At 53.2% G+C, this 17,794-nt stretch overlaps 1 protein-coding gene across 2 annotated transcripts in view; it reads left to right on the top strand.

The window, feature by feature from the left end:
* The window catches only part of RhoGEF3 (Rho guanine nucleotide exchange factor 3), a 374,922-nt gene that overhangs the window by 337,059 nt on the left and 20,069 nt on the right, over positions 1 to 17,794 (top strand). For both annotated transcript variants that reach the window (XM_077658614.1, XM_077658613.1), the window contains exons 3-5: positions 14,389 to 14,524; positions 15,481 to 15,733; positions 16,181 to 16,739. In XM_077658614.1, coding sequence (XP_077514740.1) covers positions 14,389 to 14,524; positions 15,481 to 15,733; positions 16,181 to 16,739 — 948 coding nt within the window. The remainder of the gene's footprint in view (positions 1 to 14,388; positions 14,525 to 15,480; positions 15,734 to 16,180; positions 16,740 to 17,794) is intronic.

Here is a 17,794-nt window from a genome sequence, read left to right as displayed (position 1 = left end):
CCGCGTGCGCTCCAAAGCTTCCGCGCACGCATGTCGCTTCCGCCGGTCCGTTCAGTCGTCCGCGAACAGCACTCACGCATCCTTTGTCGGCCGTTGGCGCGGCAGCGGACACTTCCGTCGGCCTGTGTCTTTCCTCCCGATATGCAGGTGCAGCAGCTAAACGTTCTCCTTCGACTTGCTGCTGTTTGGCTGCCGCGGTCTCGACGCCGCCACTGCAGGGACTGTCTCTGCTCGTGTGAGCCCTGCTTCCGCCGCTTATTACCATCGCCAACGCTTCGCCGCTCGCTGTGCTGCGCTCCTGTTTCTAGTTGCAAGACGTGACACGACACAGCAGCCTACGCGTACGATGCGCCAACGCGAACGCCACGCGCGCTTCTCTGTGCGTGCGTGCAAGACGTGGAGATGGGCGGTGCACGCCTGACTGACAGCGTGCCGCGTTATAAGGAACGCCCTCCCTGTCGGCCGAGGCAGGTATCGGGGGATTCGGGTTGCTGCTCCCAGGAGAGCCGCGACATGTTATAATGCGGTGTACCGAGACGACCGGTTCCCCTGGACGTCATGATGGAACGAATCTGTGGGCTTTGCTCGTGTAATGAGGTGTGCCTCGCCCTCTGCTTCAAACTGCAGGCTGTAGGAGGGTATCGAGTTGTCCTTTGTGACAGCAGCCATCATTCCAGATAGTTAATTATCCGTCGCGGTGGTTCAGTAGATATGACGTTCGGATGCAGTGTCCAAGGTCGCGGGTTTGATCCCGGCCGCGACAGCTGCATTCTGCTCGAGGCGAAGCGCAAAAAAAAAAAAAAACGGCCGCGGCATCGAGACATGGGTGCACATTAAAAAAGAAAAAAAAAAGGAACAGGTAGTCGAGGTTAATTAGTTAGGTGTCTTCTACTACGGCGTGACTCAGTGCTGTTTTGGCTTGTGAAAATCAATCAATCAATCATCGATTCGTTTCGCATTACACAGCGACTAAGCTCGTTGCGCTTTTGAGTTCAAGAAGCCACCGGTAAAAAAAAAAAAGGAAGACCATCTGGGGAACTGGAAGTCGAAAATGCGGTCGGGATATGTGAACGGTTACTCGCGCAACGGCGCGTGTTGGGCGTTTAGTACGCAATCAGTTCTGCGAAATTTGTCGGGTCACTGAGCAAGAGGGAGGTCTGGAGGTGTACCGCACGCCGGCCTCCTCTATACATGCTGGCTTACCCGTTCAACGCAGTTTAATCGGCGGATGCGAATGCACAATGACGCAATGCTGTTAGCTTCGGTCCGTGGTTGAAATTTGGGCCAACTGAGCCCGCATCTTTTATTTTCTTTCTTTCGCCTGGTCTTGCGAAAGAGGGCTGCCGTTTAATAGGTTAGGCGGCGCACAGCTAGCTGCGGAACCGCTGTCCCTGTGTGCAGTGTCGATATGCAGTGTAGCGTATAGCCGCGCGCGCTGCAGTGTATCGGTCGAGCGAATCGAAACGGAACATCTCCCTCCCCCGCCGGGCCTCATCTCACCGTCCGAGGCGGCCTTTTGAAATACTTCGTGTGCGGCAAAGTAGAACGTGCTTATCGACTCGGATTCGATTTTGGAGGCACTTGTAAACCGGGAACTTTTTTTTTTTTCCTGCTTGATTTCAGAACCGCCTGCTCTATTTTTGTTCTTCGCTCGTATACCTCTCTGCTCTGATGTCTGGTTAATGAAGTCGCAGTCCATCGAGATTGGCCAGTCCGCGATCATTTTGATGGTTTCGTTTTGGTTCGGGCGTATTTCGAGATGATTTCGGTCGCTGCAGGCTTATCGCAACGCACCTAGTACGCAAACATACGGCTAACGACGCAGTCTTGCAGTCCTGTAACCTATCAAGGTGTGTCTCCAGGGTGTACCCTATAGTGCGTGGAGCTTGCGCACTGCTGTGTGAAGTGCCTGCGCCTTTATACGGCGACCGCGGCCTTGGGTCACCGGCGAACGGGCAAAATCTTGGCCACCTATACATCCGGGCCACCCGTGCCGGATATATACCCTACAGTAAATGTCCGTCGGCCATGATTCCGGCTGATAAAACGTGACTGTCTCTGCCCTTACGGGTGGCCGACGAAAGAGAAGGCTCGCAGAGGCCAGTTCTGCGCGGTCGTTTTCATCGTTGTGTAGCATAGGTGGTCCGCGCCACTGGACGACCGGGAAAATGCGACGCACGCCTCACGATTTCTGATGAGCGCGCGAGCGAATGGATTCTCTCCGATCCGAAGACGGCGGAGCAACCTTTTCACTCTGGCCTGTGTATACATTACATGTGGGCAATGTGTGCGGTGTGTGTGTGACCGCGTTTGGGTGGCGCCCTTGCCTTGCGTGGCGTTTGTACGTGTACGCGGTCGGAGATAGCGCTCTTGACCCGCGCAGGGACCCCATTGGACGTGCAGTAACTGCGTGAGCAGCGGCTATTCGCGTATAGACCTGCGTGTGCACACAACGAGAGTTGCGGTGGCGACCACATTTGTGGCCTGCGTCGTTATTGGGATCACGTGTGTGTGTTGTGTGTGCCCGACTCGTGTGGGTTTTGCGTGCGCGCGGGTTGGCTTACGGGACGCGCAGCCCCGAAGTGGTGGTATCGATTTTTCCTCGCCGCGCAGACACACGTGGATCGGAGGCTGCCCGAAGTTTGTGTACTCCTTCTTGCGGCATGTTTGTGGGAGTCGTCGCGCGACTGCTTTCTTAATGTTCGGCGCCTGCGGTCGCGCCAACCCTAGCTCCCTTTATGGGCCTTCTGTGTGTATCCTCATCAGATCCCACGTGCTTTATAATGCGCATTTGTCTTTTACGGATTAAAAAACAAATAAAAGAAATCTCGCTACTTTCGCAGCCTAACTTCCACTGGAAGTCAGAAAGTGCTCCCACTCACCATGTTCCGACGTAGCTTTTCAATAAGGCTTGCTCTGAACAACCTTCACTGTTGGCTGATTTGTCTAAGCCAGATTTGTGCTCCCAGCGGCCAAACAGCTCCCAAGTTGCTCGTGCTCTTTCGTGAGATTTCCTCTAATTTTGGTTTAGAGACGCGTTTGACATACATGTATTTAACTAAATAGAAGCCATAACACTTTATTGCATGTTTATGTAGGCCCAGAGGTACGTAGTGCAGAGGGCATCAGAAAACTCATAAGAGAAGAAGTGTTGGACCTACGGTTTCCAGGTTTTGTGTGTACATTCACGGGACCTCCGAGGCTTGAGATGTGTGTTTGGGTTAACGCTGGCAGGTCAAACTTCCCGCTCCGGTCTGACGAGGATATGGTTGGCAGAAGCCTCAGGCATTCGACGTAAAAAACAATGCTATTCGAACGAAACACCGCAGAAGAAATGCAAGAAGACAGTGAAATGCACCAGGCACAATGTCTTGCATCGTTACATTTGTTACCTCGACCGTCTTTGGGAGGCTCACGTGTATTTATGCACGATGCTGACTTAAAGAAATAATAATGAGAAACAAAATTACGAGCCGGAGTGTTTGTGGCTTGTTCTCGTGGCAAGCCGCAACCCGTGAGCTTCATCGTATACCTTGCAGCCATATAATGCCGCCGCATTTTCGCATCCTTGCATCGGTGGCAGCTGCGGATTTCGGCGCTCCCGCGTGTTTGTCTCAAGTGAATTCTGCCGATCTGGCGCATACCAGCGTCTAACTATTGTCCTTCGCCGAAAGGAAACGCCGTACTCGGGAAGAATACTATCGGCGCCTTGTTGATCGCCCAAGAGGAATGCCGTACTCGGCGAGAGAGAATGCGGTGGTGGGCGCATATGTGGCTGCGAACAACGCGAAAACACAGCTGATGTCGCTGGTCGCGCTTGTCCGCCAGTTGCATTGAAGAGCGGGAAGTGTCTTGCTGCCTCGTGGACGACCGCTCATGGCCTCGCGGGCTCTTCTTCCCGCTGTGCTGAGAAGGGGGTGGTCCTGCTTGTCCGCGCTGCATCTTTTTCCTCCTCCGAGTTGCTCAGGCGCGGCACCCCCGCGTCGCATTGTCTGCCTCGTTCCTTCTATGCCCCGCGGTGGTCTTTCTTACCATGCGCGCCTGCCTATTTATGGTCGCTGGTTCGTAAACATGCTGTGCACTGTGCTTTCCTGCGACCTACAGCGGCGAAGAAGGAATCGGGAGTGTTCGCGCCAAAGCTTGCACGGAGCCAAACATGAGATACAGAAAGCTTAATACCTCTCTGTGGTGATGCACAAGCATGAATACATGGCCTCTGAGATGCCTTAGCATCGTGCTCTGCTGTCAGAGGGCAACTAATTTTACGAATAGTGTGCTAACTTACTTCTTTTTCGATACCTGTTCAGTGCGTTCTATGTGTAACTTTCCTATACGAAGTGGATTTAAAACAACCTGAATGAATGGCTCTGTGGTTATGGCGCTCGGCTGCTGACCCGAAAGACGCGGGCTCGATCCCGGCTGTGGCGGTCGAATGTCGATGGAGGCGAAATTGTAGATGTCAGTGCACGTTAAAGAACCCGAGGTGGTCAAAATTTCCGAAGCCCTTCACTACAGTGTGCCTCATAGCCTAAGTAGCTTTGGGACGTTAAACCCCCGTAAACTAAGCCAAACCAAATAACCTGAACAAAGCCGTATGGCTGCTAAAGACTGCTCAAGCATCTTTAGTAGCCGAATGGGTGTCATAGGTTTAATTATTGTCTTATTTCCTAATAATGCAGCGGTGCTTTTTGTTCTGTTAGGAGCAAGAGGCTTAACATAGCGATTTGCAACGGCTTAATTATATTTAGCATTGTGTGGGCATTGATTAGGAGCGAGCCGTGGCACCGAATCTCCTTTGATGAGTCAAGTTGCATTTCTCTTTGTTATTTCTATCGACCTCATTTCAGACACACGAGGCTATGAGGCTTAAGCCAAGAGCGATCTGTTCGTTGTTCTCTTAGTTTCAGACCGTTGTTTACTTGGAGCTACTGTGAGACAGCTACTCGGCGCCTACAAAAATTTTAATGGAAAACACACGTAATATCGCTGCTCTAAACAGCGTTATAAGATTCAAACATCTGCCGGCGACATCTCTTACGGGCCAGCATGCATTACTCGCTTTTTCAACGGCCCCTCAAGGTTTCTCAACGGGGGGCCACGACGGAAGGCATTTACCCGAACGAAGCAAACACAAAAATGAATTACCTTCCTCCGCGATTTTGCCCTTTTATCTCTTGCGTTGGGAGCTGGGTGACGCGACGACGAAGTAGCGGATAAGAAGGCCGTCCATGCATGTAGGGAAGGAGAGCGCATATACTTTGCTGCGAGGAAGGCAGGAGTGGCCTGCGCGCTGTCGTCGGCGCAAAATAACCACACAGCGGCAGAGGCGGCGGGGTGCTTCCAGGGCACATGTGCGTAGGACGAGGGGTGAGCGGCGGGGCGACAAACCGGGACCGTGTCCTTGAGAGGGGGACTGGAGGGACAGGTGGGCCCTCGGAAAAAAAAAAAAAAAGTCGGGCGGCTGTCGGCGACAACACATGGCCGCTGGAGGGGGCATCCAAGCCCTGCCTTCCCCTCATTCTATGTTCTTCGCTGCTCAAACGGAGGGGAGCCACCCATTCGCGTTTTCCGACCGAGCGGGCTTTCTTGAATCTTCGCGGCGGAGGTCGTCCGCCGCCGCGTCCGTTATTTCGGGCACGGCCCCAGGTCTCGGATATGCGACCGCTTCATGCTGCCAGCCTGCAAAGAAGGAGCTCACCAAACGCGTAGGCATTACGAAACTTGGGCCTCGTTCACATACCCCCCCTTTCGCTTCTACGCTTGCATCCCACTCCCCACCGTGGCGGCTTTTCCGGTGAGGCGGCTGAAAGAAGTGTACGCGGGCGCGGGACGGACGACGGCCTGGGCGGGTGGGCGCGGTTGTGAGAGAAGCGCGCCGTTCTGCTCTGGCTGCCTCTGCGCGGGAATCCGCCTGGTTTGTTTCGGTTCGTTCGTTCGGTTTGCTTTGAGCAAAGCCGCGGCTCGGCTCTGGGAACGGTGGGTCGTAAACACGTCTTTCTCCGTTGTACGCGCAGGTCGTTATACATCTTGTTGGAAAACAAGCGCGCGCATTGCTTCGTGAATGTGCACCCACGCTCAATTTCTCTGTTTCCCTCTACTACACCCTTCTTTATGCTTTTTTTTTCGCTTTCACCTCGCTGAAATTGGCCCTGTTATTTCAAGCACCGTGTTGCCCCGCAGGAAACAGCGAATTTCGCCGTTGAACACCAGGAGTGCAAAGCGCTTGAGAAAGACAGCAAAAACGGTCACGAAGGTGTTCAAGTGCTGCGCGGCGAACGGATGTTTGCTAGTATCTGCTGCGCAGCCCGCTTGGAGGAAAGATGGAGGCAGACGGAGCTCGCTTTTTTTGTTCGCTTGTTTCCTTCACGCGCCGTCCTACGCAGAAACGTCGTCGGCCGCAACTCGCTCGCATCCCGTGTCTCTCTGCAATCCTCGCTAGCGACGCTGTATACGCGTGAAGGCAAGCGCTACGAGACCCGCTGTCGTCTCCTCTTCAAGCTCCTCTTTTATACTTAAAAAAAAAAGAGTTCTGGGGGCCAGACGATCTCTTTCGCGACGCCATCTCAGAATTTATAGGGTTGTTTGAACTTTACTACGCTGGGCGCCCTCGCCTCCGCTGCATCTCTGACTCGTCCGAGGCGACGTTGAGTTTTCTGCTCTTTTCTCCCCACGGTTTTCTACATTTGTGCCGGTTGCCGCGCCTATGGCACAGCTTTCGTCGTCTCGAGTTTCTCGCCGAAGCGCTGCTGCGTCACATATGGCGAGCGTGTTGTGTGGGGTATCGCGCGCCTCTGCGGCGCCGCTGTGCGGATCGAAGACTGGCGCTGAAGGCGGCGCGCCGTTCGGGCGGCTCCCTGAGACTGAGAGTGCATGCAGTGTCGCGTCGAGCATTGTCTGCGTGAGCGTGCGTGTGTGCATGCCCAAGTCTCTGAGTCGCCGCGTGTTGTCCGCGTACTGCGTCTCGTGGCCGAAGAACGCTGAGGTCGCTGATGTGCACGGTCGGCTATAGGCTCCTAGGTCTTAACAGCCGTGGTCCTGACCCCCAGAGACATCATGAGATTGAATGTTAGCCAATTTTAGCGCAATGGGGAGCCTATAAGTGTATGCCGTTGTGCATCTGCACTGTACGAAATGCCGTTTCCTAAGCCACGTGAAAGAAGAAGAAAAAAAGAACCTGTTGGGGCGCGCTTCTTAGGCATCCGTAGTGCTCAGTAGTAAAGGCGGTGGGGGGTGGGGGGGGGGGGGGGGGGAGATATGACATTATTTTTGGCAGAGTTGCTGGTAAATTTCTGGCGTGATTTTGCGTTTCTTTAAATCTGTTACTATTGACTTCTGCTGCGTAATAGAAAACGAAAGGCTCCCATTGGCCGATCTTTTTAGTGGAGGAGAGAGGAGCAAAGCGAGTGGAAGTGAGCGCATCTTCGGGAAAAAAAAAAAAAACGCTGAAATGAAAGCAGCGCGGCCATGCATGATTGGGCGTCGACGATTGCGTATAGAAGCTAAAGCATCAAAGAGGGAGAGGGAAAGGGCCGATGCACGAACAGAAATAAAACGTCCCTGCAAACTCATGCCGCCAGGCGCAGCAAGAACGAACAGGTTAAAATAATTAAAATACGCCACAGGCGATAACTATAAAACATAAAACTGTCCCCGTCCGGGAAATCACCCTACGGAAGCAGAGGAGTTATTAAAAATATAAAATGCGCTTTTTACCAGTTCATTATTTATATTTAGAAAGACCTTTCTCTTTGAATATTCTCATGTTTGTTGGGGTTATGAGAGGTTGAGGCGTTTCAGAAAAGTGATACCGTTTGTGTTGTTTACAGAGGGAGTATGTTCAAGAAACAGTACCGTCTACGAATGCGGTTTCAGAGCCCTTTGGTAGATCTACTGCCACATACGAGAGCGCGAGGATAGTTGGATCGTGTTTTCGACTACTTCTTGCAAATGCTCACACGTGTGGACGGGCGTTCCGAATACAGTCGAAGTGTCCGAGCTCATTCCTCAGAACAAATGGTGGATAACGCTTTATGACCACACTAGCGCGGCTGTCTCTGACCCCACAGGAAGAGAGAAAGAATTAAGGAAAGAGAGCGCAGATTAATGCTGCTTGAGATTTGTGGGGCTTTGTAACACAAACCAGCGCATTTGCGTCGCTGGCGAGCTCGGCATTGCCAGCATATGTGGAAGGGCTCTGGGCTTGGCCAAGCGTTCAACTGACAACGCTACCGAATGTATGATGAAATTTGCAGAGCTGGGCCTTCTGGGAAATTTGTGTGGATGTGCGAGAAGAGGATGATCTCGGTGTGCAGATATAGCAAGCGAACGGGCTACAGAGATTACTTAAATACCATGAAGAAAATGTACTGTATCTATATTTGTTTATAATATCTGTTCCTTCGCTACGCAAGCCGTGAAGCCGCGGTGATCACATGGTGACACACGCACTTTAGTGCGCACTCACGCACACACTCACAGAGTCAGCCAAATGTATTATGCTATTTCAAGCAATGGCGTTCTTCAGGTCTCGAAAATGAGCGCTAAAACTCCGCTTACCTCATCGGAGTTTTAGAAGTCTACTATAGTTTCGTTTTCTCAGCGAAGCCGTCTTTGTTAAAGTGTGCGCACAATTACTGACAGAAAACGCCTTAGCCCCACGCCACCCGGTGTACTTTTGTCAGTCGGTTTGTAAGGAGGATTCTTTTGCGTCGGTAGTCCAGCATATGATGCGCCCATAAACCGGTGCACGAAGTGTGAGTGCGCAGAACACTCCAGATAGGGGGTTCACTGGTCTCCTGTAATGCCCAACCCGCGCTTGTAGTCAAATCTCGTTATAACGAAACTGTTTATAACGAAATAACGGATATAACGAAGTAATGACTATTCCCCGTGGAAGCTCGGTCAACACGGGCGATAACGAAGCTACGGTTATAACGAAGTGATCGCGGGGCCGCTTCATATATACGCGAGGCAAAACGTCGTCCCACCTGGTGGCTACGGGCTGTCGCATACCCACGTCCGCTTTGCCTGTTCGTGTGACTACGCTTGTGACACTGGCGGTCATCGAGCGTCAGCGGATGAAAGAGACCTTGCGCCGCTGGATCCGTCTTTCTGACGGTGACTGCGGCTCCGCACCTGCATACGGCAAAGGCGGCAGGGCTTTGATACGCTTCTTTTTTGTCCCAGCTTCACGCGCCGGCGGCCTTGCTCTCGCAGTGCTCGAGCATACAGTGCGCGCGCGCGACGCGAAGCCGCTGCCTTTGTGTGGAGCCAACAGCCGAGACGGCGGGGGCGTCCCGTTGTGTTGTTCCGCGTGTGTGCGTGCGCGCACATAGCAACACTGAGAGGGAGAGAGAGTCATGGCGGTGAGTGAAGTGAGCGCGCGTGACGGGTTCTTGTCCGCCTGAATAAGCGCGCCGTAATGAGGCGGACCCCTGTGTGAGCCGCAAGCGGATACGGAGATGCCAGTCCCGCTGCTGCTGCTGCGTCTGGCGGGAACCCCGTTATCTGACGTCCGGCTGCCTGCAGTACCCGCTTCGGGATTGGCCTGGCCGCTGTAACGTCAGCGTTGTCTCAGCATTTTGCGCCCAGCCGGCCAGCAGCTTTCGTTTGTAGAAGCGTTGCGGCATTGCAAAACGTAAAATGTTCGGGAGCATGTCCCGGAACAGAAGCTGCGAATGAAACGTTACTTGGAAAAGTGCTGTTAACATAGTTAACTTAGTAGCACGGAGAAAAATGCGACGTTTTCTGGCGGGACCACGCGAAGACATTGCATGACAGACAAGAGAAAAATCTTTTAAAGCGAAGGCTTTACTACTCCAGCCAGCGAGCCATTTCGGCTCGTCGCGCACTTCAGCCGTATGCGCGTGGCCTGACCTTGAGCCGCCGTTGCCTAGCAACACCGCAGCCGCGCTCCAACAGATGGCGCCGCCGTCGACGCCGCTGCCGTCGCAGAAGAGCGCGCCGCCCGACTCGAGAAGCGTCGTAACGAAGATGCGGCTAAAAGAAGTCGTGCCACGTCCCGGAGTGAAGCTTCAACTGCGGAAGAGACCGGTTCGAGTTCTCGAGAGCGTCGGAATGAGACGCTGCGTAGACGACGTGCCGAGGAAACGAAGCTTTCGCAATTCAACTAGGGTTAACCAGAGCTAAACTACAGCCATTCTTTTTCAGATAGTTGTTTAAAGCTGCCTAATTAGTTGTCATTTCCATCACTTTTCAGGCACTCTTATCGGTTACTCGCCTAATTTGGACCATGACCGGCTTAGAAACCATTCGCCACTGGCATGAGCCGCCCATGTTTGACTGCGCCCAAACGGCCATGACAGTGAAGCACTCCTCGCATTCTGTCTTCGCCCGGGAGGCCCACCTCGACGACATGCAGAACTTCAGAACTGAAGACGTCTACTCCTTCCTTCCTTCCTCCTTCCCCAGTTTTCCAAAAAAGTAATTCAAATTCATTGAATTATTTATTCATTTAATTGCTTCACTAATTTTGTTTCAAAGGAAACGAGAAAGAAAAGTGTTCCCCATTGGCGATGCATCCTATACCGGCCAGTGACTGGAGCACAACCTGAGAGTCCTTCGAATCTTTCAATCGAGTTTGAAAACAGTGCAATGCTCTAGTTAATAGAGGAAATGTTCTGTTGAAAGTCAAGGCGTTGGGCCTAATATATGTTGTCGTGCCTCCGATAATATATGCTTCGATGCGCGTCGCTCTATACCAGTTACTCTATTGTAGCATCCGCGAGCAAACAAATCAAGAACCGGTCACGCACCAGCTATAGCTGTGGCTGCTGCTGACAATGATGAAGCATGACTTGCGCACTTGTTATCACCGTTGCGAGTCCCACGCGTGCCGAAAGAGGAAGACATTGAGGTGGAGCCACTACGTCGGACGCCCGCCGCTGCTGTAACAGAGCGGCGTCCCCCGTTTATTAGGCCTCTCTTCGGGGCGTCCCCGCCGTGGACCCCCGCCGAGCGAACGGCAGCTCATCACTCGATCGGAACAATCGCGTTGCGTTGGCCCTGTTTGCAGTTTCTGGTTCAGCTCCCGTGACGTAACGCTATTTATACAGCGTGATACGTCTGTTTTACATAAGCAATTTACTGTCAGCCCCGAGTCAACCTGCTGCGTGAATTGAGCTCGACTTCTGCGTTGCACACCTCAGCGTGCGCTTCTTATAAGCAACGCGGCTGCTGCATCATAAGCGGGAATAAGGCTCCCTCGGCCGATAACGTGATACGCGCGTGTGCCGTTTGGACTAGTGACGCTTCCTTGTTGGTCTTCAGTGGCGTCTTCGGCGGAAGTTACGGACGGATATCGGCGTGGTGTCGTTTTGTGTTCCGCCATAATTTTTTTTGTCGGGCTCCGACGGCGCAGATTAACATCACTGCGCGTATGTGCGCTTTGAGTCTTGCCTTTTCCTGATAATGTGCTGTAGCTTCACCGTCCCTGACGTCTTGCTGTATACGCTGTTTTTCTCATTTCCTTTATTCGCTTTTTTTTCCAATCCATGTGTGTGTCCGCGGTGAGCGATAACGCAAGAGCATGGCATCGGAAGTTCGCCAGTTACGAAGGAACGCCTTCCCCGATCCTTTTGTGCAAGTCATATGTGTGGCGGAAGCAGGGTAGAGAAATGGCGCAAGAAGAGGGAGTGCGTGCTATCGTGGGGGGACGGCTGTTCTGCACCATACTCCATCTTTCTACAGGGTTCGAAGTATGAGTCACACACGCACACACTCGCGTATACACAACTACGCGCGACTTCTGGGCAGCGCTTATTTCTGGCCCACGTTTGTCTATAGAGTGAATGGGCCAGCGCTTGGCCAAGTTTAGCGGTAGGGGAAACATCGATTAGCTTGCCTGGGCTGGGCTTGGCTCTGTTCATTGCTCAATTGTTAATGCACGGTGGCTGCCTCATCGATCTCGCACCTCGCGTGTTTACGGCTCGTTTCCGGTGAACAACAAAAAAAAGCAATGAAACAGATAAATTCGCCACATGAATGCAGTACGCTGTACACTGCGGAAGCGAGTAAATTGTCCCGAGCCGAAGTTTGCGCTTTCATTTCGATCGTAGTTGAAGCAGTTCTACGGTTCTCGAAACTGGAAGGCTTCGTCGCACGAATCTGCGAGCAACGGATAAACCGAAACTTTGGAAACAATCGTTGGTTGCGTGGCAGTCGTGTCGCGTGTAGTCAAGCACACTGTGCGCAGAGCTCAGAGTGCTTCCGCTTGGAAGGATTTAGCGTATTTCGTTGAGAAACTAGCACGAAAACGGCGTTAGCCGTCGTCATCGGAATGCCGACGGATATTTCTATATATAATATTAATTTCAAGACTACGAACCTCGGGCTGTGCTTTAAACTGGTGAGTGGGGGAAGCGACGGTCTCCTACTAATTTTCTATCCTATTTCCTTCTCTGCGCACCCTATACTGCATCTCTCCTTAGCCTGTGTTCAGATGCCCACCGCACAGCGAGGCAGTATAAGGTGTCCACATACTCTTTCCTTCCTTCCTGCTTGCACCTTTTTCTAACAGATACACGTGCACCACATATATAAGCTTTCGACATGGTAGCATAAGTCCGGTCGTGTCCGTCCGCATACCGTTATCTTTAATTAAATTCCTTCCGTTAGCAAGGTGGTCTGAAGGGCCAGTTGTTGAGACACGCTTGTACGGCGAACGGTAAAGGCGGCACCAAAGAAGATCCGATGACAGCACCGATTCCAGTCCACTTATTTGGCATCGTCTTAAGCGCTATTCTGGTTAGTCCTTCGTTCAGACGTATAGCGCTTAGTGAAGATAAGAGGCTTTGGAATTAAGCGCGTCGTCGCGAAGGCGATCATTTGACCGTGGCGACGTGTGTAGTACGCCTGGATGCGTTTGCGCGTCTCTTCCTCCTGAGGTGCGCTCAGCATTCCTCGAGGGCCGCGTGGACCCACTGCGCTACTGCATGTGCGCCCTCCTTGCGGTTGCATGCCGGCCTTCCCCGCGCTGTATGTGCCGCGGGCATTCTTCCGGGGTCGTGATTACGGTGTTTGCGTTCACGCGCCATTAAAGCCCAGCGGTTCGGACAAGGGCAGGGGCCATTCGCTCCGCGTGTCCCCGAAAGTGTGCCAGGGCCGGGCCGCGCTAGTTGAACAAGATTGACACGCGATGGCTGTGAGAAAAGGAGGCGCTCCGGACGCTTTGCGATGAGTGCTGCCGCAGAGCTAGCACGCGGGGTGTGACGGGGTGCTTCGTGTGCGTGTGGTCTTCGCTTGCGACTGGGTTTCGGATGTGTAAATCGATGGTTTTGTGCCGAAGTCGCAGGAACGTGTACGCCGGGATAGTTTTATGATTATACAGGGTGTTTCATGTTATTCGCTGCAGTTTTCTTGTATACAAATGCAATAACATACTGTAGATGCGCTCCACCGCGTTTGATGACCATATTTCTGAATGTTAATTGATAATTTACCTCTGATCTGATAAATTTTATAAATGATCGGTCGTAGTTAACGAGCATCGAATAAAATGAAACGGCCATGTACAAAGCTTCAAGCTCAAGTTGAAGATAGGACATTATTGGATTTCTGCGCGTGCCTTCGTCACAGTCGTATAGCAGTAAGCGAGACCTGCGCTGTTGGAGGCTCTGAAAACGAAGCTAGCTGAAGGCATCTTCTGAACATCCAGTAGCTAGAGCCAACTCGTTGTTCCATTCTGTGTGCGGAAATAGGAGCTCTCCGGATTTGGCTCTGAGAAAAGGGCTATTTGTCGTCCTGCTAATCAACGGCCGGCTGTCCAAGTAGGGGACTCTGGCGAAGCGTGTATTGCCTGCCTTGTTATGTGCTTCCACCGCCGCTGAACCTATGCGTGACCGTCTCTATATTTCTTTTCCCCGTATCGCCCGCCTACTTTCCTTTTGTCTGTGGCTGAAACGTGTATACGTCAACCATTGTTTGATATACAATTGAACAAGGAAGGCACTTCTTAGTAAAACATTTATTGTCCACGTTTACGTTTACTGCCGGATCCCAGCCTTTCTCAACAGTCTCGAGAAAGGCCGGGCCCCGGCTGTAAGGTCGACAATGTCTCAAGTGCCTTGCTCACATTTTCCCTGCGAATGCCAACAGAACTGTAAACATCACTGTGCGCGCAGTTCACATTTGAACCTAGCACTTGATGCGTAGCAATTATGCAACGACTGTCTTAGAAGACAGGTAGGTGCGGGCGCACCCGATAGCGAGTAAGCTTCAAACGGTACTGCGGACAACGCATATGTGCGAGCCGTGGGAAGTAAAATGATGGGTGCAGTGTTTTGGAGACCTGGGACAGACAGACAGAGAGAGAGAGATTGCATGGTCCTTTCGGCCCTCGTCCAAGCCCCGCGTCTCTGTTCGGTGCAGGACCTGAGTGGAGCCATCCCGGAGAGCTGTGCTCCCAGCAGCGATGACGTTCCCGCCGCCGCGGAGCTCAGGTCTCCGCCCCCGCCCATGGGACGCCGTGCGTCGGCCGACGGCGCCGCCTGCAGCCCTCTGACTTGTGAGTTGCGCTTGCTTTTCGCGGTGGCCCGTAATCTTGTTACACTCGTCGGTCGACTGAATCTGCGTTCGAGGGAACTTTTCTGCTCCAGTCGGTTTTCTTTTGCGGTCGCGTCTAGTGTTGGATACGCTAATTTTTGAGCCATGAGCGAGTATATGCTAATTTCAGCGACACTCTAGTGCATTGAATGCTCTCTAATCGAACAATTTTTTTGCTGACTTTAGCGTGTAAAGGCCCCGTTTACTTCATAAAGACAGGCGCGTCCAGTTGAAACAGGGCAGGCTAGATTATATAAAAAAAGACAAAAATTCCAGACTTCTCGTCTACCTTCCTCTATAAAGTGGAGAAGTCAGTGATATCCAGCGCCGACTGGTACCTGTATACTGTGCATTCATTTTTCTCACAGGAGCATCTGATAAACTTAAAGATGTGCGTTATGAAAATGAAACATCCCCTCCATCATCCTTCCTTTCCAAGCCTCCTCCAATAGTTGCCCCTAAATCCACCATGGTTGCACAAGCTGCCGCGGTGGCGAAGTGGTCATGGTGCTCGGCTGCTGACCAGAAAGACGCGGATTCGATCCCAGCCGCAGCGGTCCCATTGGATGGAGGTGAAATACTAGAGACCCGTGTGTTGTACGATGTCTGCACATTACCCCAGGTGGCCTAAATTACCCGGAGCCCTCCACTGCGGCGTCCCTCACAGCCTGAGTCGCTCTACAACGTTAAACCCCATAAAACCAAGCCAAGCAATCGTTGCACCGTTGCTGAATGTACCTGTTCCAGCATCATTATCCAGTCGTGTCTTCGCGGAACAGTGGTTATTTGAAGAGGGGCGTATTGCGTTAATTGACAGCGCTTCTCTGGATCGTCGCCATGCATTCAGCACTGGGAAGCGGCTCTTTACGAAAAGACTACTTGGCTATTCGTGTGACAGTTGTCTTTTCTCCCCTGCAGCCCCCTCCGCGCGGCCCGCGCCTCCACCGCCGCCGTCCCCTCCGGCGCAGAGTGACGCCGAATCCATCCACGGCGCCCGCTCCTCGCCTCCGCCGCTGCCCTCGGCACCTGCACCGTCCGCGAGCAAATGCCTGCTGCTCGGCCGGCCGGGCAAGCTGATCCGCGACCGGCCCATCTCGCGCTCCGAGCGTCACCTCAAGGCCGCCAGCACGCCCGAGTTTCACAGCGGCAGCACCGAGGATGTCTGCTGCAGGTCAGCCGCCTTCCCTTTCACTCCCGCATAGTATAACGGGTGCATGGTAAGATCGGGCCTACCCTCGGAGGCCGCTTTCAAGAGATCGTGCGTAACGTGGCGCAGCGCTAAGGGAACTAAGTCGGTAAACGTCTAATGCGCACTTTGTCACTGTAGCTGGCCCTTCTTCTCTTTTGGATTCTTTCCCATACGTCCTTATGTCGGGTCTTGCGCAGCTTTATACTATCATCAGAGCGGACCGGGTGTCTCGTCCTGATGCGTAGACTTATATAAGCCTGCGAAGAGGTCACGGAGGCCGTTCTCTGCATTCGCAGTGGATCAAATGTTAAAACCGAATTGCCGGGTAACGCGAAGTCCCCCCACCCGTGTTTTTGGCTCCCTCTGTAGAAGGGTATGCGTATCTTCAAAGTCTGTCTTGAGCTGAATGGTTCGTCGTCCGGTCGGCAGGAACGTGCGCCGTCCCTGGTCCCAGCTGTACAGCGATGCGGAGGCCGAGCAGCTGTTCGCCGCCGTGGGCAGCATGTCCAACCTGCAGCAACAGCCGCATCAGCGTCAGTCGTCGTCCCCTCCCGACGGCGTCCACCCGGGACTGCCCCCGCGCTACTCCTCCCTGCGGGCGTCCAGCCCCCGGCTCATCGCGGACAGCGTTCTGCAGAAGTTCCGCAAGACGTTCTCGCTGCGCTTCCAGCGGAACCGCAAGGGGTCCACCACCTCGCTGCCGGCCGTCTCGGCCCCGTGCTCGTCAGTGGCGGCGGCTGAGGCCCCCGCACACCTGCTGCTGGCCAACGGCGGGGGCAGCGACGAAGAAGGCGGCTGGCCCCCCTGCGCCCCGGCTGGCGAGGACGAAGAAGAGGGCGGCTTCCGGCCGGGACCCACCATCCTGCGGTCGTCGCGCGAGCGCCGTCTGCACCGCAAGAACCGCGAGCTGCGCGGCTCAAAGTGCAGCAGCGCTGATAGTGGGATCCAGCTGGAGGCCCCCGGAGGACAGGGCGCTGACCAGTCCGAGGTATACGAACGCCGCTCTCTCTCTTCTGTATCCCGTCTCTCGCGCCCTTTCTCAGAGACTTCACAGAGCAGGGCATAGCGACAAGGGTAGTATTGTACTGCCGAAGCCAACTTTTGGGAACTTTAATTTTTATCCCTTCCCTTACGGCGCGGTTCAGGTGTCCAACGATATATGAGACAGATACTGCGCCATTTCCTTCCCCAAAAAAACGATTATTATTATTAATTTTACTCTGAACAGCCACCAAGTCTTCACAGTGCTCCTTCCTCGTGTCCTTGGCCATTATATAGATCTAAATAAGAATCAGGATCACGTGGCCAGAGTCGTTCAGCTGTGTGCAGAGCAGGCGCCGCGCCAATCGCCGCTGAAATGCTTCCTGGGGGAAAAAAAAGGTGTTTCCCGTAAAAGAGTTGTGGAAGTGGAAGTTTGAGCGGCTTCCGGGATTCCGGTTTTCAGACGTTGTTAAGGAGCCGTTCTCGGTGCCTCCTGCCCTGTATATGGTGTGGATGCCTGAGGAAGTTATGACAATTTGTCATCCACTCACTTCGAGTCTGTTTCCTTTGTTCTACTTTTGGCACCGTAAAGGATAGCCGACGAGGAGACTTTCTTTTCGATGACCGGAACGTCTTTGCATGTGTGCATAATTTGTCTCGCTCATGCCTTAATAAACGGGGCCCGTTTCATGGAGTCTCATCCGGGTCGGGAGAATGCATATAGCGCCCCTATTCTGCGTGTATTTCGGTTGCTTTAATGATGGCTTTCGTGCTGGGTCGTCTCCGCGCGACGGGAACATAGTCGCGTTAGCTGCAGAGGAATAAAGGAAAGGAGCTCGGAAAAGATGTCAGCTGCAGGGCGCCTACCGCGCTTGTCGCGCCATTGGTGAGTGGCGCGAGCTGTGAGAGGCATGTTTGGTTTTGGCTTAGCGACAGCTTTCCGCAGATATGCAATGGACGCTACGAGCACGGTCCATCGCGTCCTGAACGTTCGCGGACTGCTCGTGAGCGTGTGAAAGGAAAGCACGTGAACGAAACTTTGCAGCGTGAGAACGTTCCTTC

Source organism: Amblyomma americanum, chromosome 3, assembly GCF_052857255.1.
Source record: "Amblyomma americanum isolate KBUSLIRL-KWMA chromosome 3, ASM5285725v1, whole genome shotgun sequence".
NCBI lineage: Eukaryota > Metazoa > Arthropoda > Arachnida > Ixodida > Ixodidae > Amblyomma > Amblyomma americanum.
Note: the sequence above shows the minus strand (reverse complement) of the source record. Positions and strands in the feature narration are given on the sequence as shown.